Source organism: Chamaea fasciata, unplaced genomic scaffold (genome assembly GCF_029207755.1).
Source record: "Chamaea fasciata isolate MVZ Bird 193981 ecotype frontalis unplaced genomic scaffold, bChaFas1.0.hap1 SCAF_16, whole genome shotgun sequence".
NCBI lineage: Eukaryota > Metazoa > Chordata > Aves > Passeriformes > Sylviidae > Chamaea > Chamaea fasciata.
The window spans coordinates 10,305,412-10,330,824 of NW_027094101.1; the positions used below are offsets into that span (position 1 = coordinate 10,305,412).

At 59.6% G+C, this 25,413-nt stretch overlaps 1 protein-coding gene and 1 long non-coding RNA gene across 3 annotated transcripts; both read left to right on the forward strand.

The window, feature by feature from the left end:
• CACNG3 (calcium voltage-gated channel auxiliary subunit gamma 3) lies at positions 1 to 25,413 on the forward strand. 2 transcript variants are annotated; one of them, XM_066198406.1, is made up of 6 exons: positions 1 to 19; positions 127 to 216; positions 1,302 to 1,495; positions 21,037 to 21,120; positions 22,708 to 22,848; positions 23,984 to 25,413. In XM_066198406.1, the coding sequence occupies exons 3-6, from the start codon at positions 1,312 to 1,314 to the stop codon at positions 24,493 to 24,495; spliced, it is 921 nt and encodes a 306-aa protein (XP_066054503.1). In that variant the 5' UTR covers positions 1 to 19; positions 127 to 216; positions 1,302 to 1,311; the 3' UTR covers positions 24,496 to 25,413. The 2 variants fall into 2 exon arrangements, with proteins under 2 accessions (XP_066054503.1, XP_066054502.1); XM_066198405.1 differs by lacking the exons at positions 1 to 19; positions 127 to 216 and having other exon boundaries at positions 1,064 to 1,495.
• Positions 12,185 to 14,426, forward strand: LOC136298059 (uncharacterized). The gene is made up of 2 exons (XR_010723259.1): positions 12,185 to 12,255; positions 13,645 to 14,426. It is a non-coding gene; the product is annotated as an uncharacterized lncRNA (long non-coding RNA).

Sequence of the window (25,413 nt, forward strand, 5' to 3'; positions counted from 1 at the left end):
GCACAAACGGTGATTCCAGGTTGAGGAGCTACTTAATTTTCGCATTCTTAATTTCTCAGCACTTTCATAATTCTCTGTTTGCCTTTTTGGAGTAAATAACTAGTATTTCCATGTGAGTGCATACAGATGAGGGCTGGGGAAGCAAGCACACGCCATCGTGTAAATCATTCGCTTTCCCGTCTCACCGTGGCCCTTACAGGACCGTGAATTCCAGAGGTAAGTGTATTCTAGGGCTTGTTGGAAAGGTCGCATGAGTCATGGGCTCATCCAACCGGCTGAGGGATGTTTCAGGGAGATGAGGAGACAGCGGAGAGGGAGAGGGCAGGGGGGTTAACTGCTGCGAATGCTGCAGGAGTGGCTTGTGGGTACTAGGGGTGTTCAGGCTGAGCCAGTTCCTGGGCAGGGGATGAACACCGGTGTTGCCGGGACAGGGACAGCTCCGTGTCTGTGCCCTCCCTGGGGTCTGCTCAGTGGGTTGTGTGGCCCCCAGCCCCTTGTCCCGGTGCCGGTACCGGTGCTCAGGCACCGAGCGGACTGAGCTGGAGGGAATCAGGGAACCGAGCGGCCCCATGCCGGGGGTTGGTGCGGGTGGGTGACGGTCCCTGGGGCGGTACTTCGAGGGGACTTCCACCCGGTCCCTGCCGCAGGACAGTCCCGGTCCGGTCCCAGAACCCTGGGGATGGTCCTCGGCGAGGTCACGGTCTCGGTCCCTCGGTCCCCGCTCAGTCCCGGCGCCCAGCGGTGGGGTCCCCCCGCCCGGTCCGGGCATTCTTGTAGGGTCCCTCTCCCGTTCTCCCGGGGCAGCCCCGATCCCAGCGCCCCGGGGCGGCGTTCCCGGGGCAGTCACGGCCGCGGTCCCCGCCCAGTGCCGGCACCCCGGGGTGGGTTTCCCATCCCGGTCCCCGTCCCCCCGGTGCCGGTGGCCGCCGCGGGCCGGTGGGAGCGGGCGGGGGGCGGTGTCCCGGCGGCGCAGCCCCCCGCGGGTCCCGCCCCCCGCTGCCCCCCGCCCCCGCCGCCCCCCGCCGCTGCCTTGGCCGGGCGGCGCGGGGGAGGCGCCGGGAGAGGCGGCGGGAGCGCACGGCGGAGCCGCTCCGCCGGGCTGGGCTGCTGCGCTCCGCGGGCTGCGCTCGGGCCATGCCTGCCGGGCTCCCCGGGGCCGGGCCGCCCCGCTCCGCGCCGCCGCGGGGGCCCGGCTCTCCGCCGGCCGCGGGGGCATGAGGCGGCGGGCGGCGGGCGGCGGCGCCGGCCCTTCCCCTGCGAGCCGCCGCCGGAGGATGAAGCAGCATGAGGATGTGTGACAGAGGCGTCCAGATGCTCGTCACCACGGTGGGAGCCTTCGCAGCCTTCAGCCTGATGACCATCGCCGTGGGCACTGACTACTGGCTCTACTCGCGCGGCGTGTGCAGGACTAAGTCCATGAGCGACAACGACACGAGCCGCAAGAACGAGGAGGTGATGACCCACTCGGGGCTCTGGAGGACGTGCTGCCTGGAAGGTACCGACCCCCGCGGCCCCAAAACTTCGGGGGAAGGGTTGCATCGCGGGACCCCCAACCCCAGATCCGAGCCCCCCGGCGAGCGGCGCATCCCCCGGCCGTGCGAGCATCCCCCGGCCCGGCGGCCCCGCCGCTCCCCGCTGCCGCCTTCCGCACCCCTTCCCGGGCGCTCGGGGTGGCACCGAGGTGGAACCTCACGGGGGGCTGCTCCACGCGGGGCGCGGGGCCCGGGGAAGCGGCTCTGCGGGCTCCCCCCGTGCTGGGCACCGGCGCTGGCGGCGGCAGACGCCCGGGGAGCTCCGGGCTGAGGGGCCACAGGTCCCTCTTCTAATCGGGAATGGGTGAGTGAGAGGCCCGCGGCTGTCGCCGCTCTCCGAGGCTCCGCCGTCCCCGTCACTGGGGGAAACCCACCGCACCCGGCGCTTTCATCACCGAGCCCCAGCTCCAGCGCCTGCCCTTTCCCTCTGAGCAGCACAGCGGGGCAGGGTGGGCTGCTCTGCCCCACCGCAGCTCGTCCCTCGGTCCCCAGGGCCGGGCAGTCCCACGGCGGGGCTGCCCCAGCACGGCTGCCCCACGGCCGAGCTGTCACCTGCCCGGCCTCGCCGCTTCGCCCCGGCGCTTCCCTCCCGCGGCAGCACCCGCCTGGCCAGGCCCCAGCAGCTGCCGCCTTTCTGCAGCACAGGCCACCATTTGGGGCAGTTTTGTCCCAAAGCTGCTGGTTGAGGTGTTTGTGAGCACCCACAGGCTGTGGTTAAAGATGAGCTTTGCCAGAGCCAGGTGCTGGTACCTGCGCAACAAAATATGGCCGATGGCATCACCCTGGGCCCGAACTTTCACACTGAGGGGCAGCAGTGGTGTCCTGTGTGCTCAGGAGAAGCTGCCCCACCATCCTGTGGGGCCCTGGCGGTGTCAGGCCGCCCCAGGCCAGCAACGGCCCCTCCAGCCGTGGGGGCAGGTGAGCCACGGCGCTGAGCTGCTTCTCCACATTGGAAAGTTCTCGGTGAGTCACAGATGCAGAAATACCCTGCCTGTTCCTGGTGCTTGCTCCTGAACCCGGTGAAGTCAGTCAGGGCTTTCTTATTGATTCAGGGAGGGTTTGGATCATGCTCTAATTCCATAATAAATAATTTGAGATAATCTGTCTCCCCTCTTGGGCTGCGGGAGCCAAGGAGGCAGGAGCCAGGGATGTGAAAGATGGGATTGCTGGAGGCATGAGTAATTTCCAAAATTCTTTGGTTTGCTACCTGTATTTTTTTTTTCCAGCCAATGTTTTATGTTTCCCTCACTGTGATCAATCTCTGCTTTGGAAGGAGGCAGAGAGGCCCCGCTGCCCTGGGCACAGCTCACTGGGGAAAGGGCTTGGCAGTGCCATAGCAGAGCTCAGAGCTGGATCCCAGTGCCCTCAGCCTGGGCACGGGGCTCGGAGCAGCCGGGCGTGGGCTCAGCACTCCCTGTTCCACATCCAACCCGCGCTGATGCTCGGAGAGCTGCGGGAGTGGGAGTGGAAGTGGGAGCCGTGCGGGGCTGGGTCTGTACCTGCGGCACCGCCGGGGCCTCGTGTGTGCCATCCCCTGTGTGGGGCCGCGGGGCTGCCAGCGGGGCTCTGGGGGCCGCAGCGCCCCGGCACGGACAGGGAGGGTCCCAGCCTGTGCCCGGGGGGAGCACATGGGGCTGCGATGGTGCCAGGGAGACGTGCTGGGGCTGCTCATCACCCTCCTCAATCCTGCAGGAGAAGGCGCCTCGCAGGCTGTTAACCAGTGCGGTGCTGGGAAGGGAAAACTTCCCCCGGCCGAGCCGAGCGGGGCTCCCGAGGCGGCGCGGGGGAAGGACCGCGCTGGGGCGGGGGCTGAGGAGCCCCCCAGCCCGGGGAGAGCCGGGGGCAGAGCCCTGGACCTGTTACACGCAGCAGGACCTGTGTGATCCCTGCTCAGGGCCTGGCCGCCTGCCGCTCTCTGCGCGCTCGCTGTGCCGGGCTCGAAGCGGGGACAGAGGCTCCATCCGCGGTGCCGCTCCGAGCGCGGTCTGCCGCAGGGGCCGCTTCTCCGCGCTTCTAGCACCGAGCAGAGCTCCCTGTCCCTCGGGAGCCGCCTCAGCCCCGAACTTTGCGCCGCCAGCGGGGGCTGGAGGCGTGTGAGGAGGGAGGAATCGCGCGTGGAGCCCCCGTGGCTCCGGGCGGGCTCAGCCCGACGGGAGCGCCCGCTCCGAGCATCCCCGCCGGCCCCGGCGCAGCGCCTGCGTGGGAGCCCCGCACCACGTGAGCGTCACAAGCCCATCGGCGAGAGCGGATAAATCCTGAATGGAGCCGCCGCAGACCCATGGAGAGCCACCCACACTGGGAAACACAAATTAGCGGTTGACTCAGTAGCTGGAGCCCAGGCAGGTGTGTTCCAGGCTGCTGGGCCGCGGCAGCCTGCTCGCAATCACTGTCTTTGGATCCCGGGTGTTGCTTTTACAACATGTGAGTGCTCGGCAGGTGTCCCCTCTTGTGTCCAGCTCAGGTGTGAGCAGTGCTGGGCACTGCGTGTCCCCCGTGCCCCTGTCAGTGTCACTTGTCCCCCTCTGTGCCTGCTGTGTCGGGAGGCGAGGGAAGCACACGGCGCTTTGGGGAGAGAGCTGGAGTTGAGAAATAGCTGCTTAGGCCAGTGGTGTTTTCAAGAAAGTAACAGAACTTTGGTCTTCATCAAACTTAATTAAATTCAGCATCATTAAATGCAGCATCATTAAATGCAGGGAGGCTCCGTGTCCTCCCTGCTGCGTGGTGTAGATTGGGACTGGCTCCATGGCATCATGCGGATCTGAACAGGCAGAAGGAGCAGGAGGGTTTGGCCAAGGCTCCTCAAAATACCATATTTTAAGGCGATGTGGTACTTTTCCTTTCCTCCTTCATTTCCCTCATCAGAATAAAGTGCTCTGTCATTTCTGGAGGAGGCCAAGCGTTGCTCTGCCTGCCTCCCTCAGAGAGGATGCTCAGCATCCTGCACTCCTCTGGGGTGGGATGTGGGGTGTTTTGCAGGGGACACAGACATCTTGTGTCCCAGAGCTGTCCTTCAGCTGAGCTGTCCCCCTTGGGCCTGTTCCGGCCCCTCCAGTGTCCCCCAGAGCAGCTCCAACACAGCCTTTGCTCCGCAGTTCCTCCCTGCTGAGCCAGGGGAGCTTTCAGGGCTGGTCTTTTGGGATGATCCTGTCTGGATTTATACACAGTACTGCAGGTACCCTCAGCTGAGCTCACTGCTCAGGACCTTCCCCAGTCCTTTCTACACCCAACCTGCAGCTCCTGCATGGCTCAGTGGTGGATGGCTGGTCACTCCTGCAGGCTGCACCCAAGGGTGATCAGGTTGGGGGTTCCACTGGAGAGCTCCTGAGCTCCTCAAACTCCCCTTGAGCACCAGAAATTATCTCTGGTACCCTGGTCTCCTGTAACCATGTGGGCTGTTTGCCCAAGTTCTGCCTGCTGTGAGCCTGGCTGCACACTGAGGTCACTGAGCCCCTCACAGGGGGTCCCCAGAGTGGTGGGACCCCCAGCCCATCCTGTGGGACTGAGCAGCATCTCCTCCCCCCAGACTGCAACTTGCTGTCCTGGCTCCTGATCCTTGGAGTTGGCTGTATGGAGAAGGCCGTGGCTGAATGAGCCTGGGCTGCCCAGATCTGCCTGACCCACCTCCCTCATCGTCAATATTCCCATCAGTCTTTTCTCTGCCCTTTCCCTGTTTTACTCCAAATTATTTCATGTTTTATTCAAAACTCCCAATAAAGGTGTTGTCGTAGCTCAGCACTGTCCTTGTAACAGGCAATCCTGTGCAGGAACATCCCTGGGATGAGGGAACTGTCTCTGTGAGCTCCCAGCCCTGTTAATAAAGCGCTGTTGATTCTGCATAATACAGGTCTTTAACTTTTTCAGGAGAGCTAAATCAAATACACTGTGGAACTCTTAAAAGTATTATGTTACTGACTTCCTTTATCAACCGAGTTTGTGACTACATCAAGAAAAATTTATGAAGTTTGATAAGTCTATTTTCCACGAGGCTGTTTGACATTTGCCTCCTCCTCCGTTCCCACCTCTGCTAACCCATGGGCGGTACTGGGGACACAGCTCCTGCCATTGCCCATCGCATCACTCCTGGCATTAAACCAGCCCCTCCCGTCTTCTAGAAATTCAACAGAATGCCAAGCTTTATTAAAATCCATTTCAGATCTTCAGAAGCCTTCTCAGCCTGTTCCCTGAATGCTCCTGGGAGGAAGTTCTCTAGTCCTCCTGGTTCCGTGTTTACACTTTGCAGCCGCTGTTTAGCATCCCCCCAGCTCCTGCAAGGGTACAGGAGCCTGTTTGTCTCCAAGTACAGAACAGAAGTATCTGATGAATAAATAAGCACGTGTCACTTGCACTCCATGACTGACAGTCACACCGTCGTGATCCAGCGGTGCTTTACACCATCAGGAAAGCTCCTTCCAACACAGTGAAAGATTCCTCCTCGTTTTGCCTTGACCTTTTGGTTGCAGATTTATTTTAACTGATCCCATCAGCTTCTCCCATCAGACACTTGTGTGTGGCCTGCTACTTCCCATATCAAAGTCCCTGATTTTTAATTTTTTAATTCATTTTCCCCTTCCCCTTTCCAATAGGCTGGGCAGGGGTGTGAGGTGCAGGAAAGCTCCCGAGTTTCCATTTTCCCCTGTTGGTTTTGTCCATGGCTGATTTTGGCTCCGCTGAGCTGAGCTGGGTCGCAGTGAAGGCATTAAATCGGGCTGGAAGCGGCTGCCCTGGCCTGGCACCAGCTCTTCCCCCGCCTCCAGCTCCTCTCAGCCCTCTGAGTGAGGCCAAGCAGAGAATTTCCCCAAGGTGACAGCAAGATTGTTTCTGTTAGAAAGTTATTATCTTTAATTTTTAAAAGCGCCAAGCAAATGTCCCTGAGATTGCAATCACCCATGATGGAGCACTTTTTCTTGCTACTCATTACGGGCAGGTATTTAAGGAGCTGCTCATCCTGTTCCTGTGTCTGGTCAGTGTCTGTGACAGATACTCATCACCACCCCAACATGCCCCTTCTCTCTGGTGCCCGATCCAGCTCTCCAGTGCCAGTGCTGGTGGTGGTGTGGTGGGGCTGCCAGGCTGCCCTCCATGGCCACACTGACCACACACTGACCACGCTGACCACCCTGCACAGTGCCCAGCACCCCTGGCACAGCTCCCCACAGTGCCCCCAGCCATGATTCTGCCCCGGGTTGCCCGTGAGGAGAGCCCAGGGGTGGCAGCTGTGGATGCACAGATGGGGACTGTCAGCGTGGCCTGGAGGGGATGGAGGATGACAGGGCTGGTGTGTGCAGCCAGGCAGGTTTGGGGACGTGGTGGGCAGGGGGCTATTTGCTCTTTGTTACCTGAGGGCTGGGATGAGTTTTCCTGATGGAGATAGAGGATGTGGTGTGTTGTGATGGAGGCACCCACGGTGAGGTGACAGATGTCGGTGGACAGGGACAATTACCTGTTTGACACTCCCTGCTGGGATTACCAGGCTGCAGTCTAACACCCAGCAAGCCTTTCCATCAGCCCAGACCCTGGCACTGCTGTCACACAGCACCAAACACGTGCCCTGGGCACGGGGCTCTGCGAGGGGTCACATACAGCACCCAGGCACAACCCTGGGCTTAGGGAATCCCTGAGCCTCGCCTCGGTGGAGGATGTATTGGATAAAAGTGAATTACTGTCCTCTAATGGAGATGGAAATGAGGCTGGCTGGACCCTCAGGCTGCTCCAGACCCATGTTCTTGTGGCACGTGGCCAAATGCCACGAGTCATAAGAATCCTTGTGGACACAGAGGGTCCCGTGCCCCTGCCAGCTGGCACCACGGCTCTGGGCAGGCATGCCTCCAGCTCCACGGCTGCTTGGAGAGTGTCCGGGGAGGAGCTGTGCCTCAGCCCGCTGCCACCAGCTCTGCTTTGAGCAGAGGGGGCAAAATTCACCCTCCTGGGATGCTGCGGTGTTTTCTGGGCAAAAATCCTGACTTGTGGGGTGGGTTAAAGAGCCGGCTCCCTCACTGCCTGCGAGCAGCACGTGATGAGTAAAATGTATGCTGTGAACAGCTCAGAAACAGGCATTTTACTGCTGCATAGGCGTGGTGCAGAGCCTGTCATCTCCGGAGCTGTTCCCGTGTAATAGAGGTGGAAGACTGAATTTGAATGAGGCTCAAGTGGTTTTTTCCCCATGCAAGGTCACTGGCTCCACGTCGGCTGTAAATAATTAGGGCTGGCTGAGGAGGGCTGAGCCCCGGCGCTGGCGGCTGCGGTGGTTTGGGGAGGATGCCCCACGGATGGATGCCGGATCCTCCTGCTCCCAGCGAGGTGGGGGCCGGCCGGGAGGTGCCAGCGATGACGTTTGCTGGAGCAGCCGGGGAGCGGTGCCCGGCTCCACTGCCAAGAGCTGCGTGGCCTGTGGTAAATCCCTTCTCCCAGCAGGAGTTTTGCCTTTTGTGAGGCGAAACCAGGTGCGTTCAGCGGTGCTCACCTCACACGGCTGCGGGGAAGTCCCCTCTCGCCGTGGCCTCTGTGCCCTCCCGTGCTCAGCCTAGGGGACAGCTCTGCCAGGTGTGCAGACATGTCACCTCCGCTCTCTGGGATGAGCTGGGGTGAGGCAGCCCAGCGCTCATCCCGCTCGGTGCCTCTCGCGTCCCCGCGGCTCCTGTTCACACGGGTTGGTTTCACCATGGATTTTTAATGAACGCAGCGTGCGCTTCAGAAATAGACTTTAACCTCCTTTTTTCGGGAAAATCAAAAAATGCTCTTAAAAATATTTAAAAGCACTGATCCGGAAGGGTGGGGGGGTTGCTCAGTTGCTGCCCGAGGGGTCCCACTTGGCAGGGGGGTTCTTCCCTGCCTCACCTGCTGACAAGCGCCGCCGGCTGCCTCGGGGCGCTGGCAGGAGCAGCTGCCAGGTATCCGCTGTCACGAACGCAGCAGCACTGGCAGGGCTGGGGCTGGGTCACTCCAAGGCTTCCGAGGGGAAAGGTGCCCGCCCGTGTCCTGTAAAGTGCCCGAAGGGAGGTGGGGAGAGGTCCTGCCCGCTGCCTTTCCAGAGGGGCTGCCACACCTTTCCAACACCTGCAGCCCACTCCAGGCTTTCAAGTGGCCCTTGGAAGGAGATCCCCTGGGGCTGGGGGATGCATTTGAGGTTAGTGCTCGCTGTGGAGAGCTGGGGGGGGGGGGGGGGGGGAGGGGTTCCCGTCCCTACTGAGGGTTCCCGGGTGGGTTTGCTTTGGCTGATGGGCTCCTCTCCGGAGGTTTTGGGCAGCTGTCCTCGGGGTGAGGAGCCGGGAGCCGCTCGCTCTGCGCAGTCCCAGGCGGGCTCGGGGAGCGCAGAAGCTCCAGATAAGCGTTCTGATTAAGAAGACACCCGCGGTGACAAAGAGTGACAGTGCAGGGGTGACAGGGGGTGTCCCTCCCCGGGCGCGTGCCCGCTGCCAGCCCTGCGGCGGGGAGGAGAATCCGCGGGCTGTGCCGAGAGGAGCAGGGGCTGCATCCCGCAGCGGGACCTGTTACACAGCCCCCGGGCACACACCGCCCTGGGTCAGCCCGGGGCGCCCCGGGGGCGGCGGAATGTTCCAATTCCACACCGCTGTGATCTCCTAGCCCTCCACCTGCAACAGGTATTGAAGTGTCTTCAGAATGGAGAGTCCGGACCAGGGTATGCTGCGTGTTTTGAACTGCCCTGTCCCCTTCGGTCCCTTCTAAACAATTCGGGGGTTCTGCGATTCTGTGATCACTTGCCCAGAGGAGGAGAAGTGGAGGGTCTTCTTGCAGGAGGCGTTTGGTCCCTTTTGAGGTGTGTCAGGACCCCTGGGCTTCTCTCACCGCCTGAACATTGCAGGAATCTCTCCCTCACTGGTGGGTGGCTCAACACATCAGGGTTTTCCACAGTCACGGCAGGGAGAAGCAGGAGGAGGGATCGTGGCTGCTGAGCAGGTGATGGGGTGTGATGATTTCCTCAGATATTGCCTGTTCCTTATCTCCTGCCACCACAATGTAAAGACAAACCTCGTGCTGCTGGGCAGCAGAGAGAGGTTGAACTGTTCCTGTGCCAGGTCCTTGGGAATGGTGGGGTTTAATCATACAGCCCTGTGGAAATGCCAGGGTGGCAGGGAGGGCAGTGGGCAGCTTGGGGAGCAGGTCAACCCCTTGTGCCATCCTGTCCCCTCCCTAGGGCTCCGTATGTTTGCTCTTTGCCAAGAGGTTTGTACTGAAGGAGGAGAATTGGGGTGGACAGGAGCCCCGGGGTGGGGACAGGGACAAGGGGGGGACATGTGACCTCCCGGCCTTTGTGGGGGATGCTGGGCACTCTTGGGATGTTGGCATGGGTGATACATCCTGTGGGACTTGGGCAGTAGTGAGCAGTGACAAAAGGTGCTGTTTGAGGGTGACATTTGTGCTCACGCCTCTCTAATGGCCACATTTCCAATTTCACTGGTGTTTTGGTAATTGTCCCCTAATTACACCTTTAATCTCAGTTCGTGCCTGGAATCACAAGGGGAGGGGAGAGCACTCCAGAGAGACACCAACAAGCAATGACCGTTTTGAGGTGTGCCTGATTTAACTTATTAAAACCAGCCTTGGCTTGTGCTGCTGGCACTGCCATCAGGCTGCTCATGTCCTGAACTTCCCTGGTCCCAGAGATGGCACCTCCATCACCCTGGAGGGCTGGGCTTCCTCCTAACATGGAATGGGAACCCTTCAGGCCAGGCTGGTGATGTCGGCTGGGTGTCAAGCACCAACTGCTTGCAGCTGCGTGTGGCACCTCAGCATCCCCGGCTGCATCACACGACGCCATCACAGAGCACCGCGAGGGGCTGCGCTTTCCCCGGGTGCGCCTGCCCGAGCCGGGACTGCTCCGGGCTGGGAAAGGTCTCCGTCACTGTGACCTCCCCGCAGCTGTCCCCGCGCCAGCCCGGCCGTGTGTCCCGGCCAGCGGAGACAGTCATTCCTGCCGGGATGTTCGGCGTCCGTGCCAAATCCTCCATTTGCCTGAGCAGCCTCTCTCAGTCCCGCAGCCTGATCGCTGCTCAGCAGCCGTGCCACGGCCGGGCCCCTCCAGACGGGCTCGGGCTGAGCCCCCTGCCCGCCCCGGCTGCTCCGGGGTTTGGAGCCTCCCACAGACCCGAGGCTCCTTCTCCCCGTGCTGGGAGAATCTCTGGCCGGCGCTCAGCACACTCCAGCCAAAGATGAAAGCGTTCTCTGTACATCAGTCTTTGGCCTTGCCTCCAACGTGAGAGGCTGGAGAGCTATCAGAGCGATCGCGCCGTGCATGGGAAGTAGGAAAAGCTGCAGCGGGGTGTGAGACCTCTCAGCCGGGGAGGAGCAGCAGCCGGGGCTTCTGCTCCTGTCTCCCATCAACAGAAGCGTGGTCCTGCGTGCTGTAAATAATTGCATATAATACCATTAACTGTGCTCTGTCTATCGCCCCAGCCTGCCCCAATTCCCGCTGCTGCCGCCCCCCATTAGCCCGCAGCAGCGCCCGGGGGCTCAGCCCGTCCCCGCAGGGCCGGTGCCGCTGGCTGAGCTCCGGTGCATCCCCGCAGCCGGGGCCGGGTGTGTGCGCTGCCGGTGCCGGCTGATCGCGGCTAAGGTGCGAGACAGACGCGCCTCCGCCCCCGGCCCGGAGCCCCGTCTGCCGGCACCGCCCTCGGCGGGGCCCTGCGGGACCCCGGGCTGCGGTGATGGGATGGTCCCTGTGCCCACTGCGGGGACCCCGGGCTGCGGTGATGGGATGGTCCCTGTGCCCACTGCGGGGACCCCGGGCTGCGGTGATGGGATGGTCCCTGTGCCCACTGCAGGGACACGGGCCTATGGGAGCCAGCGCTGCTGTGGGGCGTGTGACAGCGCCTGTGCCGCTCCCACAGGGTGCCAGTGACAGCTCTGTGCCTTCAGCAGGGGCTGGGCAGGGCACACGGGCTCAGTCACTCTTTAGAAATTACTCGCGATGTCAGTTCGGGATGGAGGGAAGTCTTCCATAGAACAGGAGAAGCAGAAGGTCCCATCCGCAGCCCGGGGCTGTTCCTGGGGCGGGGGCTCAGCCCCTGGCTGGCAGGACGGGCTGTGACAGCGGCGTCACCTCCCGCGCAGAGCCCGCTCCAGGGCTGTGAAATCCCGGCTCTGCGCGGCCCCAGCTGAGCACCCGAAGGGAGCAGATGCTCGGGATCTGCGTCTCTCCGGTGCTGCCCTACCCGCCTGTAAATTTGGGATAACAGAATCATAGAGCTGTGGAATGGTCTGGGTTGGAAGGGACCTTCAAGATATTCAGTGCCGCCCCTGCCCTGGGCAGGGACACCTCCCAGTGTCCCAGGCTGCTCCAAGCCCCATCTAGCCTGGCCTGGGGCACTGCCAGGGACCCAGGGGCAGCCACAGCTGCTCTGGGCACCCTGTGCCAGGGCCTGCCCACTCTCACAGGGAAGAATTTCTTCCACATATGTACTCTAAGCCTCCTCTGTGTCAGTGTGAAACCATTCCCCATTGTCCTGTCATTCCATGCCCTTGTCCACAGCCCCTCTCTAGCTCTCCTCGGGGCTCCTCTCCATCCATCCATTCCCCTTCCAGCTTGTAGCCCAAACTGCTGGAGCGTCACACGGAGAGCAGGTGGGTGCCCTCAGTGATAACCAGGTGGGGCTGCACCTGGGACAGAGCCAGCAAAGGGTGTGCTGTGGGCTGAGGGCAAGACCACGGGCCCTGGGCTTCATCCAGAGCTGAAAATAGGGGAGTAAAGGCACAGGGGCAGCCCCAGGTGAGTGCCAGGGGAACTCCTGCTGTCCTTGAGACTGATGGCAGAGCAGCACCTGGCTGCAGCAGCAGCAGGATGGGCCCTCTCTGGGATTTAATGCAAAAGAGGCAGATGGAAAGTGCTGGGTGAGGGGTGAAGTTCTCTGCTACCACACATCTCAGGGGCTCTCACGTCTTTCTCCCCTTCCCTTCAGAGCTCTCACTGGCTCCTGGAAGGGCAGAGCAATGGGGAGCTGGGGTTGTTTGGTGTTTGGAGTGGCAGGACCAGACGGACCTGGGGTTGTTTAAAAGCTCAGGGGGTTTTTTTCTAGCAAAGCATTCTGTGCTTTGAGCCAGGTTTGGGAAGCTGGGGAAGGTGAGGCTGTTTAATGGCTGAGGTGATGGGGTGGGTGGCTCAGGGACCAGGGAGCAGCTCACCCATCTCTGACCCCAGTGGAGCAGCTCTGTAGCCAGGAGTGGGGTACTGCTGTCTGGGCTGGAGGGTGCAGCATGGGCAGGGACATCACAGCCATAAAAAAAGGATTCCCATGGGCTGCCTGAAGCAGGGGAGTGTTTCAGGGGCCTGCAGCAGCTGGCTGCCATGTGCTGGGGGATTTTGGTGCTGTCAAAGCCCAAAGGGATGTGTGATGGGTGAGATGCACCCTCACTGTCCCTGCCCAGGGAGGAGCTGCTGCAGTGCAGCACTGCCAGGGCGTTCCTGAACACACCGGGCAGGGGCAGTGCCGTGCCGGGGGAACGGCTCTGCCCCTCTGGGCAGCTCAAAAGGGCAGCTTTCATTTCTTGGCTGGGGAAGATGAGGTTGGCGTGGCGCACTCCTTCACCAGCAAAGTTCTCTCCTGATGCTCCGTCTGCGGGAGAGTTCCTTTCTTGTTCTCCAAAAAAAAAAAAAAAGCCAAGAGTGAAACTATGGTGCTACTCCCGAATATCGCTTTCCCCATCTGGGGCGTTGGAGCCGCTCCCCGGGGCTGCTTCCCTCCCGCAGATGGTGAGGGGGCGGCGCTGCCTCCCGGCAGGCAGGAGCTAAATCCGGCTGTGCTCGGAGCCCGTGGGGCCGGACCGGACCCGCAGCCCCGGCCAGGGGGAGCCCGGTGCCGGCGGGGAGGAGAGCGGGGGGCTGTGCCTCCGGGGTGCCAGCGCCTCCCTCCCGCACCGGCAGCGCGATGCCCACTGCGTTCCCTGCAATAAATAGGCTGTGATGGATCGAGGCCCTTTTAGCACATCAGCTGAAAACTTCAAATATTTATACCGGGAAGATGTGACAAAAGTATAGATATATTTTAAAAGAGGCAGGTGCTGGAGTGGCAGTCGTGTATTTGAACTTCAAATACTTACCTTCAAATCCATGCTATAAAAGGGGAAGAACGTAATAAATTTAATATCACTTTTTTTTCAGGGAAAACAACCTGCCGAGCCTCCTCCCAGGCTAAATGTGCTTTAAAGATTGACTGTGCAGCTGTAATAACTATTGATGAACTGTAAACATGAAAAGATCTCCCTGCTCCCGGCCTGTCAGGAGCATTAGGGTGGAAATGCTCTGTGCTCCGCTCTGGCATGACTCACCGAGGCCTCGGCAAATGTGTTTATTTGTAAAGATCCTTATTTCAGAAATAGTGACCTTTTTAATGCCTCGTGCAGCGAGCTCGGAAATTCGCAATTGCCTTTTGGCGACCGGCTCGTCTCGCTGCAGCTCTGGCAGTGCTTTTCATGGCCATTTACATATTTTTAGCCTGGATATTCTGCACTGTGGGGCTCCTTTGGAGGATGATTTGCTTTTCCCAGCCCTGGGCCTGCAGTGCTGGGCTGGGGTCAGGCTGTGCTGAGGGCATGGAGGGGCTCACTGCCCACGAGCCCTCTCTTTATGGGATGGATTTAGCAACATCTTCCTTCAAACACGGACCGTGGTGTTGATGGCAAATTTAAGCAGCTGCCTCACCTTGAAACAGGGAATATTAAGGGTGATGAGGCCCTGGCAGAGGGTGCCCAGGGAACCTGTGGCTGCCCCTGGATCCCTGGCAGTGCCCAAGGCCGGGCTGGATGGGGCTTGGAGCAGCCTGGGACAGTGGGAGGTGTCCCTGCCATGGCTTGGGTGGGGCTGGTTGGGCTTTAAGGTCCCTTCTAGCCCAGGCCACTCAGAAATTCTGTGATGATTCCATGAATAAACCTGTTTTTCCTGTACATCACCACACCAGGGTTCCTTTTGGCCATCAGGCTAGTGTCACCTGCCGGGGTCTGTGCTGGTCACTGTCCCTGCCCCAGCTTTGGTGGCTGCACCAAAGCCAGTGTGACCAGTGACCTTGTCACTCTGTGCCGGTGTCCTGTCCCCTCGTTCTGAGTCCCTGCCTGTGCCAGAAGGTGTCAGCCCAAGCCCCTGGAGCAGCGGAGGGGACGCAGGGGCCCTGATCTGGGCAGGGTGGGCAGAGCAGCCCCTCAACCTCTCCTCCCTCCCTGGAGCAGCGTTCCATGGGGCTGGCACTGCTCAGGCAGCTCCTTCCGCCCTCCCCGGGCTGCAGGATGGGAATGTGCTGCATGAGAAATGCCGTGGCTGTGATCAGTTATTTAACATTTCTGGGGCCTGTGACTCAGGCTGCTGCTGTGTGGTGACGGGCGGTGGCACTGCTCCTTCCTGCTGCTGCTGCTGCTCAGTCCAACGCACTGGGGAAGGTCGTTCTGGTGCTTTTCCGCTGTTTGCTCCCGCCTTTATCGGTGCTCCACAATCCCGAGCTGCTGATTTGTATTCAGAGTTATGAATATCTCCTTTCTTCTCTTTGTTGGGCCTGTTTTTATTTTTATAGCTGTTTGCTTATTAGCCAGGCAGTTTCCAAACCGATGCAAACTCCCGTCATGGTGATGAGTTTTCGGGCAAAACACTCTTAAATCATTCTCTGTACACAGTTGTGCTTTTATGCTTAAATCCATTCTCCTAAGTGATTTGGCTTATAATTGTTTTCTGCTCTGTGAATTGACCTCTCAAAGCACCAGGAGCCTGTGCTGGTGCCTTGGACTTGCCTCTGTGTGCCCATAAGAAGCGTAATCAAGCCATGATTGCTTGGACTTGAGCAGCAACTAGTTTTTAATTCTGTGATCCATTCCCCTTCAGCTGTCAACACGGAGTCGAAAATAGCACTCCCCTGTGCTGGATGCCACGCTTCACAGCTATGAAATTGTCATTTATAGGTTTTTAGAAATTCAGAGGACATTTTAATACCGGTGAAGTGAAACCTCCAGCTCCCCATCATAATGCAGCTTCTCTCCTCCTTAGTATAAATAGGTGCTTAAGCAGCCTGGGGATGATCCGGCCTCTGCCGAGCTCAGGGTGGGAGCAGACACTGGAGCACCCACACCCACAGACTCTACTTGTCTGAATTACTGGCACCTTGTTTAACCAGAGCATCCCAGGTTTCACACTCTTGGCTTTCCCCCTGGTCCCAGCTGGGCAGATTTTTTCCCCAGTGTTCTGGACATGAAACCTGTGGGTCAAGCTCACTCCTACAAATGAGCGTGTCTGGATCTGTCTGTTAATTATCCAGCTGGATAATGGGATCATGGAATCATGGAATGGTTTGGGTTGGAAGAGACCCTGAGGACCAGGCATTCATACCAGGGTTGGGCTGGGAGCTTCTGCCAGCTCTAGGCAGCTCTTGGAGGGGTGGAAAGGGGAGGATGGGGGCGAGGATCCCTTTGCCAAACGGGCACAGGGCTCCCACCCTGCAGGACTGACCCACCTTCCCCACACACTGTTAGGAAAAGATGTGGGATCCAGGAATCTCCCAGAGCTGCGCTGGCCACCCCTATTACCATCAGCCAAAGAGGAGGCTGGAAGGCAAACCCTTCCCAGAAGCTCATCAATTAACCCAAGTAAATCTAAAATGTTCATTAAACAGGGATCCTGCCCCAGCTGCATGGAGGGAGGTCCTGGTGCCTCGGGCTCTGGGATGCTCAGCTGGGCCCAGGCCTCCCCCCATCTCTTGCATGTCTCCAAGCAGGCAAACAAACCAAAGATCATTATTTTTTTTATATAATTGCCGGAATTGTATTAATTTAAACAGATAAACTCAATCAGTGAAGCTCATTAATTTCTAGCACATGGCTTATTTACGCCGATTCCGGCTGCTCCAGCGCTCATTGCGCTCTCATAGGAATGTCAATTACCTTTTAAAATAAAAATCAATGTTTATCCACTGTTAAAGATAAAACATGAAATGATTTCCTAAGACATGCTGATGAGTGCTCTCCTCCCCAGCATGATCTGAGGGCTCGCAGCACTGGCAGCTGCTGCCCACTGCCACGTGCCACAGAGGGCACAGCAGAGAAGGGCCCACTCAGGACTCCGCACTCCCCTCCGCCCCTGCACCTTCCCAGCCCATCCCAGCATCTCCCCAGGAGTGTGGTGTTTTCCTGCCATGAGCTCCAGCAACGTGGAAGGACAGAGGGGTGAAGGCTGGGAGGATGCAGGAAGGAAGGAAGCTCAGGAGAGCGTGGGGGGAGCCCCTGGAAGCAGCTCCACAGTGTTACCTGATTACTTTTCTAATGAGGAAAAATGAGAAAACCCTCAGAGCAAAGGGCTGGAAATTACCCATCAGCTGCAAACTTTTTTTTTTTTCCCCTCCTCTATTATTCAGAATTGTTTTGCTTTTCTGAACTGCCTTGTGTAGGTTGCACCAACCCCACAGATTCCAGAATGGGAGATGATGAGTCACTGTCAAAATGTAGATTTTTTTTTTTCTTTTTCCCCTACTTTTTTTTTCTCCTCTCTTTTAGCACCGCTGAGGGAGTGAAGTCCCTGCGCCACGCGCCGATCGCTGGCACCTCGCGCTGGCAGGAGCTCCCAGCCCACCCGTGGTGTGGGTGCCAAGCTGTGCTCGCCGTGTCCCCCGTGGGGATGCCCAGCACGGGCATCTCCTGCTCCCCACACCCTGCCAGCCGTGGGGGAGCCCAGGGCTCTGCCCCCCGTGCTGGGTGTGCTCAGGTGTGTGCTCACACCGCCCTCCGCTCCACAGCCCAGCCACCTCTGCTGCCTCCTGCCTCCTGAATTCCTTTCCTCTGACTTGGGTTTTTTCCACTGGAGGGGTTTTTTTTAATGTGTGTATATATATAAAAACAGGAAAAAATGTCCTTCAGAACAGGCGTATCTGTGTAGGTGCCTCTGCTCAGCCACAAGCCACCACCGCAGAGAGGGGGAGAGGGTGTGAAATGGAGCTGGAGCCAGATCCCACCCTTACTGCCTGGGGAAGCTGGTGTGGGGCTGCTGGGGCGCTGGGGATGTGCTGCAGGAGAGCTCAGACCCGGCGAGGAGGAGGAGGATTCCTCCCACTGCCAGGTGTTGAGGAGCCCAGCACCCATCCCCACGCCAGTGCAGGGCCGGGGGCTCTCGGGTTCTGCCTTCATTCTCTCTCATTTCACTCTCCAGTGGGCCTGGGGCTAATAGATGCAGTTGAGGTGGTGGTGGCAGTAACGGTCTGAGGGGACACAGAGCTGGTGGGATGGCAAGGACAGGTCACCTGGCTCCCCAGGGCTTCCCTGCCCTGCTGGAGAGCTCCCCCTGTGCTCAGCTCCAGCAGCAGTTCCGGAGGGGCTGCTCAGTACTGCAGACCGAGGGCCTGTAGCCATCCCACCAGCCTCCTCTGATGCTCTTCTAAGCTGCTGTGTGTCTTTGAGCTCAGGCTGTGTTGACAATTTGGTGATGCAGGGGGCAAACAAGGTGCTGGGGGGTGGCTGAGACCCCCCAGCCTTCCCCAGGGCCACAGGAGCTGCTCAGTGCCACCCCCCGAGCCCTGTGCAGTGGTCACTGGGTGCTGGCCGTGGCTAACACAGACCCCAAACCCCGCAGCTCTGCAATCTCCCACCAGGGACCTTGTGCAAAGAGCCTCAGGGTGCCTTGCAGAGCCTGGAGCTGGGGAAGGGAAGGAATACGGATGAATTTCTTTCCATCTCTCCAAGCATCTGGGAGGTGGGTGGGAGGTAAAAAAAGATGAGCCCTGAAGTTTTAATTCCTCGGAGATATTTAGGTAGCTTGCTCTTGTTACTCAGGGAGTGCAGAGCCTGAGCATCTCTGGGATTGTGCAGCAGGCTCCTTCCTACCCCAGCACTTCCCAGCTCAGCTCCGACCTCTGGTTCTCCAAAATATTCATTTTCAGAGAACTTAGACCATAATGACCCACCACTTCCTTCAGGTGGATTCGGTGTAACAGTGTCTCTGGGAAGGCCATTACTGGAAACCACAACTGGGGAGATAAAGCACTTGGATTTATCAGGAGGAGCAGAGAGCTAAGGGCTGGAATGTGACCTTGACTCCTGGCTGAGCCACTACCAGGGGAGCAAGGAATTTTATTCTCATTTAAGAGTGGTCTCAGCTCATCCTCCTCAGCCTGAATCTTCCTTTGCACACACCAGTAGCACCCAGAATGGTCCCTGGAAAACTGTTCCACCAGATGAAAAGTAATGAGATTTTAACACCATAACTGGAGCTCTTCAGTCTTCTGGCTCGTCGGGCTGGGATCGATATTCTCGGCTGTATTTCCACCACTGTAACCGTATTTCCCTCACCAGCCCCTCCCCGTCCCCCCAGCGCTCCCTGGGGAAAAGGGCTCTGAGAGGAAAACAACCTGAGATCAAATCAATTAATTGCCTCTGCATGTGCCGATAACTGCGGTGCGGGAGCTCAGCAGAGCAGGGGAAGCACAAACGCTGCCCTGCGCCCGGGGCTGGGGGCTCCGGGGGCTGTCCCAGCACCCGGCGTGCGGCTGGGGACGAGCAGGATCGAAGGATCACGGGGAGAGCGGGATGCGAACACCCCACGGGCGGCCAGGGCAGGGGAGGGATGCCCGAACGAACCTGCGGCCGCAGAGGGTGAAGTAGGAGCTCATCACTTCCAAATGCAATCTGGTGCCACCCCCCAAAGGCACGGGAGACAGGGACACCCCACAGCCCCGCTGCTGAGAGAGACAAAAAAGCCCTGGAAGGTTTTCCAGCTGGAGGGGGTTCCCTGCATTGAGGTGGGACCATGACACAGAGAGTTTGACCCGTAGTTGGGTGAGGCTGGGGCAGAACGTGGCTCCGCTCCTGGCCGGGGGTGACTGGAGAGGTGGCACCGGCCTGGTGGCACCAGCGGCGGGCGGAGCCGGGGCTGCTCACGCTGAGCCCTCCTGCTGAAGGAGGGGACAGGCTGGCCTGGTTCCTGCCTGGTGCCCGGTGCTGGGGACTCAGGGGCTCAGGGGCTCCTGGCACTGCCCCGGCACTGCACAGAGCCAGCTGCTGCCGTGCCGGGCTCCGGCAGGAACCGTGGCCATTAGCCAAGTTGGCTAGTTGGGATTCATACTAATAGGGAGAGGAAATTAGTGAGATCCACCACCAGACAGCGGAGAGGGGAGCGGGCAGCACCTGCGCTGGGGCTCCGCGGCCGCAGGTGAATCCAAATCGGGCTGTGACTCAGGTGCCAGCACGGAGCCGGGCACAGGCACGGTCAGCAGCTGGGAAAGGGCTCAGGAGCGGCTCGCTATGTGCTGGAACCAGCAGCCAGGGCTGGGGGAGGCAGCAGCCCCAGCCCAGCCTGTCCACAGGGCACAAACCCTGCTGGGGCCGTGCCCAGGGCGTGCCCGGCCCTGGGTGCTGGGGACCGGGCACCCAGGAGAGGCCTCAGCAGGGTCTGTGAGTGCCCAGAGCCAGGGCACATCCCCTGAGACTCTCCCGGTGTCCTTCACCCAGGCCTGGCTGTAGAGCCGGGAGAGGAGCACACGGAGCTGCATCTGCTGCCAGAGGGGGCCGGGACCTGGTGGCTGAGGATGTGACATGTGGCCCAGCTGCTGTGGGCTGGGCTGTGTGCCCAGGCTGGACCCCGAGCAGCTGCCTCATCCACCCCTGCAGCCATTTCCAGACGCAGCTCCCAGGGGCAGGATTCCCTCCCGGGGGAGCGTCCTGGAGGTCAGAGGGGCCTTTTTGGGATTGCAGCCTTGTTGTGGCTTGTGTTTGGAGGCTGAAGTTGTGTCAGGTGGCTCAGCATTGCCATGACGACGAGCATCAGTTGGTGAACAGAGGGAGTAAAGGAGACAAAATAAATGTCAGAGTGTGAATAGATGCTGTGGAGCCGGGGCTGCCCCCTGCCCGCCCCCTCCCCTGGGCAGCCCGCCGTGCTGCTCCGCCCCTGCCTGCTCAGCTCCGGCAGAGCCTGATGGCTGCAGGGCTAAGGGACTCCGGGGGGCAGCTCTGGGGTGTGTGGGGCAGGGTCTGCTGGCTCTGGGTACCGGGAGAAGGTGGGTGGAAGCCCGGAGGAGGAGGAGGCTGGGGGCTGTGCTGTGGAGCTGGTGTCCTCACCATGCCCAGTGCATCCCCTTCTCCCACAGTTCCCAAAGCAACGGGAGCGGGTGATTCTCCCTCGGATGCTGTGTCTCCCTCTGGATGACAGCCTGCCTCCTCCAGAGCTTCATCTTCAGGCTTTAATTGATGCCTGTCGTGCTGCTCAGCTCCCCCGAGCACAGCCTGGGAGCATGCAGGACACCCTGAGGGTTGGCTTGTCCTGTCTGGAGCCCTGGTGACGTGTCCTTCCCAGGCCCATGGCAGAGGGGACAGGGCCAGCACGACCTGACCTCGTCCTCTAGAGCCAGGATGCTGAGGGGGCTGCCCTTGTTCCAGGGGAATGCTGCAGTTCCTGCCACCTCTCCCTGCCCCTTGGTACTCCAGAGCAGTCCCACTCTGTGCTCAGTGTCCCCATTTAGGACATGAGGGCCCCAGGGCTGCTGCACACTCTGGCCAGCGCAGGGTTCTGAGCATTTCCTGCCTTGTGTCCCCCCAGGAACCTTCCGAGGAGTGTGCAAGAAAATCGACCACTTCCCTGAGGATGCAGACTACGAGCAGGACACGGCCGAGTATCTCCTCCGTGAGTCCGCTGCCCTGTGGCACATCCCCTGGGCCCCCTCACGCTGCAGGGCGCCCCCTCCCTGTCCCCTGGTGTCACCCAGCAGGAGGCTGAGGGGTCAGGGCCCCCCAGGCTCCCCGTGCAGCATCAGGGACCCTCTGGGTTACCTGGCCATGCCACCCTGCAGTGCCACGTGTTCATGGCACACTGGTCTGGCACTCACTGTCCCCACAGCTGCTGCCCAGCCTGAGTCTCTTGGTGCCCCCAGCGGGGACTGGGACCCCGCAGGTGCGAGGTGCAGCACCACAGGGACAAGTCCTGCTGCCCTGGCCCTGCTGGTGTCCCTGTTCCCCAGCCTCCAGTCAGGCTGGATTTGCTGGGAGAGCACAGCGAGATCGGCCGTGTGCTCTGCCATGGCACAGGGACACAGAGGGGAACTGAACTGGAGATTTCCTGGGAAAAGGGGCTCTTCCTGCCTCAGGGGCCAGCAGAACCCCAGGCTTTCACACAGAATCCCAGAATGGCCCAGGTTGGAAGGGATCTTAACGCCCAGCCCAAGCCACTTTCCTACATGGATCACCTTCCAAAATGACAGTAGAGAGTAATGAATGCAGCAGATCCCTACCTGCTGCACCAAAAATACACCGTGCCTTGGCTTGGGCTCTCTTCCCTCGATTAGGGCCGTTATTAAAGCAGAGAAATACAGAGAAGCTCCATTAAAATTCCACTCCTGGGGGCTTTAAAATAGACTTTTTACTTTAAATGTGAGAGGGGGTGGGAGAACTTCAGCACTAATCTACTAAAACTGCAAAGCCATTTCATTAAACTCGCTCTCCTCTCCACTGGGTGAGCAGAGATGTGGAAATTGGAGAGTCCAGAGCAACAACTGGATGAGCAGCAGCTGGGTCAGGCAGGGGGCTGGGGCTGAGCACCAGGCTGTGGGCACAGGGCCCTTCTCTCAGGATTCCTTCCAGCCCCAGCAGTTCAGGGGGCTCACAGGGCTGCCACATCCCCTGGGGCTGCCACATGCCCCTGCTGCGCCTGTTGATGTTTGGAAATGCAGAGGTTGGGGTGAGCCCTCAGCAGCCTGGCACACACGTGTGGCGCTGCACCTCGAGAGTGTCATTTGTGTCCAGCCTCTGTCACGGGCTCATGCTGAGGGGACAGTGCCCCTTGTCCACAGGGTCACCCTCACCCAGCCTTGGGACTGCCCGTGCTTTCCGCTGAATGGGGAAATTTAGGTGAGATATGCAGAAGGAATCCTTTCCTGCGAGGGTGGGGAGGTCCTGGCACAGGTTCCCAGAAGAGCTGTGGCTGCCCCTGGATCCCTGGAAGTGTCCAAGGCCAGGCTGGATGGGGCTTGGATCAAGCTGGGATGGTGGAAGGTGTCCCTGCCCATGGCAGGAGGTGGGACTGGATAGTCTGAAGGTCTTTTCCAACCCAAACCATCCCAAGACTCCATGACAAACAGAGGATGATCAAGTGGACCGGTGCTGGGTCTCCCCATCCATCCTGGCAGCACAAGGGGTGCCCTTGTACAGATTCCTCCCTGCTGGTGTTGGTGCAGAGGGTTCTGGGGCTGATCCTGCCCCTCTCCCTGTCCCACAGGAGCAGTGAGAGCCTCCAGCATCTTCCCCATCCTCAGCGTGGGGCTACTGTTCTTTGGGGGCCTATGCGTGGCCGCCAGCGAGTTCTACAAGAGCAAACACAACGTCATCCTCAGCGCCGGCATCTTCTTCGTCTCTGCAGGTAGGAGCTGCCCAGGTGGCTCTTCCAGCCAGGAGGGGCTGCAGGGGGTGGGGTGTGGGTCCTCCCAGACAGTCAGCACAGAGAGACCCTGAGCTTTGAGAGCTGTTCCAGCCCCGTGGGAGAATCCCCACAGGAGGGAAAAACTGGGAGGGGTCTCTGGCCATGGTCACTGTGCCACACAGGGCTTCAGGTGCCCCCCCGCTGTGCCTGGAGCAGGGCCTGTGTGGGGGCACAGCCCAGGGGGGGCTCCTGCAGCGCAGCCATTCCCCTGCATGTTACAGCCCCGGGACAGGGACTGGGGGCTCTGCCCTCCGCCCTGGACAGGCAGTGGGCACCGTGCCAGCAGCAGCAGCAGGACCAGGCAGAGGGGCTGCCACAGTCCCACATGGAAATCACTCTCTGGAGAGGCTGTTCCTGCTGGATTACTCATTTCTCTGTTCCGTTCCCCAACGCTTCCCCTGATTATCGCGTGACAATGTCTTTGTCTCAAGGAACCGCTCTATTTTGTGTTTTTCTTCTCCCCACAAAAAGACAAATGACTCTCCCTCCTTGGCTGGCAGGAGCTGCTGATGCAGATGAGAAAACAGCAGAGAACATAATTGATTCATTAAGTAAATCTGGGAATGCACCAGCCTCTCCCCAGCCTGCAGCACAGCCCCGCTGGCTGCTGGGGGGGCACAGGCTGCCCCTGTCCCAAACAAAGCCTCAGGACTCCACCAGAAATGGAAAGAGACTGAGCCATTCCAGCTTTCCTGTGCTCCCAGGATCATGGTGAGCTGGGGTTCATGCTGGGGGGATCCCCCTGTAGCCCTCTGGCTGGCTCTGCTGCTGCATGACACCAGCCAGGCTCCTTCCTGCATTCTCTGCTCAGCAAGGCACAGCACAGCCAGCTCCTGCAATATCCCTCTTCTAGACAAAACAGTGGTCATTCCTCCTTCCCTTCCAGTGTCTGGGGATATACAGGAATAAGGGAATGTGTAAGGGAATATATAGGGATCCTGGGAGATCTGTGGAGGTTTGCCAGGGAATTTGGTCCGAGTGTGGTGGCAGAGGGGTTGGTGCCCCACGGGGACACGTCCCCCCCATCCTCTCCTGCCACTCAGGTGAGCTCCTGTCCCTTCTGTCCCCCCTCCAGGCCTCAGCAACATCATCGGGATCATAGTGTACATTTCCGCCAACGCGGGAGACCCGGGGCAGAGCGACTCCAAGAAGAGCTACTCCTACGGCTGGTCCTTCTACTTCGGGGCGCTGTCCTTCATCATTGCCGAGATGGTGGGGGTGATCGCCGTGCACATGTACATCGAGAAGCACCGCCAGATCCGCGCCAGGTCCCACTCGGAGCTGCTGAAGAAGTCGGCCTTCACCCGCCTCCCCCCCTACAGGTACCGCTTCCGCCGGCGGTCCAGCTCCCGCTCCACCGAGCCCCGCTCCCGGGACATGTCGCCCATCAGCAAAGGGTTCAGCACCATCCCCTCCACCGACATCTCCATGTTCACCCTCTCCAGGGATCCCTCCAAGGTTACCATGGGGACGCTGCTCAACTCGGAGCGGGACCACGGTTTTTTACAGGTCCATAACTCCATCCCCAAAGAGTTCAAGGAGTCTTTGCACAACAACCCGGCCAACAGACGAACCACGCCGGTCTGAGGCGGGCCGGGCCGTGGGCAGGCTGCATGGCATCACCCTCGTGACGGTGTAACCTGTGAAACCCCGTTTTTAAGGACAAACCCAGAGGCTCCCTGTGCCCCTGCCCATGGGGCTGGTTTTTCACTCCTGAAATGCCACTGGTCGGGCTGGGCTGCCACGCCTGCGGTGGGAGCGGGACCCCCGGCGGGGAGGGGACCCTGGCCTCGGTGCCCTGCGGACTGAGCGGGCTCCAACCCCCGGGACTGCGGCTTCCCGAGGTCTCCATCGTTCGTGTGATCATAACCGCAGTGTTCCCATAGCTGTGTGTCCATGGAAATGCTGGCGATAGCCCTGTCTGTGAGAACCCTTAACCCGGTAGTTGCACTTACGTGGAATCGCCTGGAAGTCTGGAGCTGGAAGCACTGAGCTAGTGCCGGAGCAATGCTTGTGTTCCGAACCCCTTTCCCTGTCGTGCTGGATGGAGTGCTCGGGCTGGGTTCCTCTATGGCGTTTCGTGCATGCATTAAATAGCTTGGAATTCAATTTTGTCATGTCGGGTTGGAAGAAACATCCTTTTGCAATTTTCTGTGGTCTCGAAAGGGCTTATTTCCTTCCTTCCTTCCTTCCTTCCTTCCTTCCTTCCTTCCTTCCTTCCTTCCTTCCTTCCATTCAGGCCATGAAAGGACTCAGGAGCAGAATTACTCCAGTGACTGGTAGCAAGTATCCAGCGTTTAATTCACCTCTAATGTTGCAAGAAAATGAATTACTTCCTGCAGTTGATACACATGCAGTCAGAGATGACTGTCCGGGCACAGCCGAGGGGGCAACGCGCGGGTGGTGCTGCGGGAGCGGCTGCGGCCGCGTGTGGGTGGGGTGTGATTCCCTAATGGCTGGGAGATCCGTGAGAAAAACAATAAAATTGTCCAGTTTGGCAAGTTC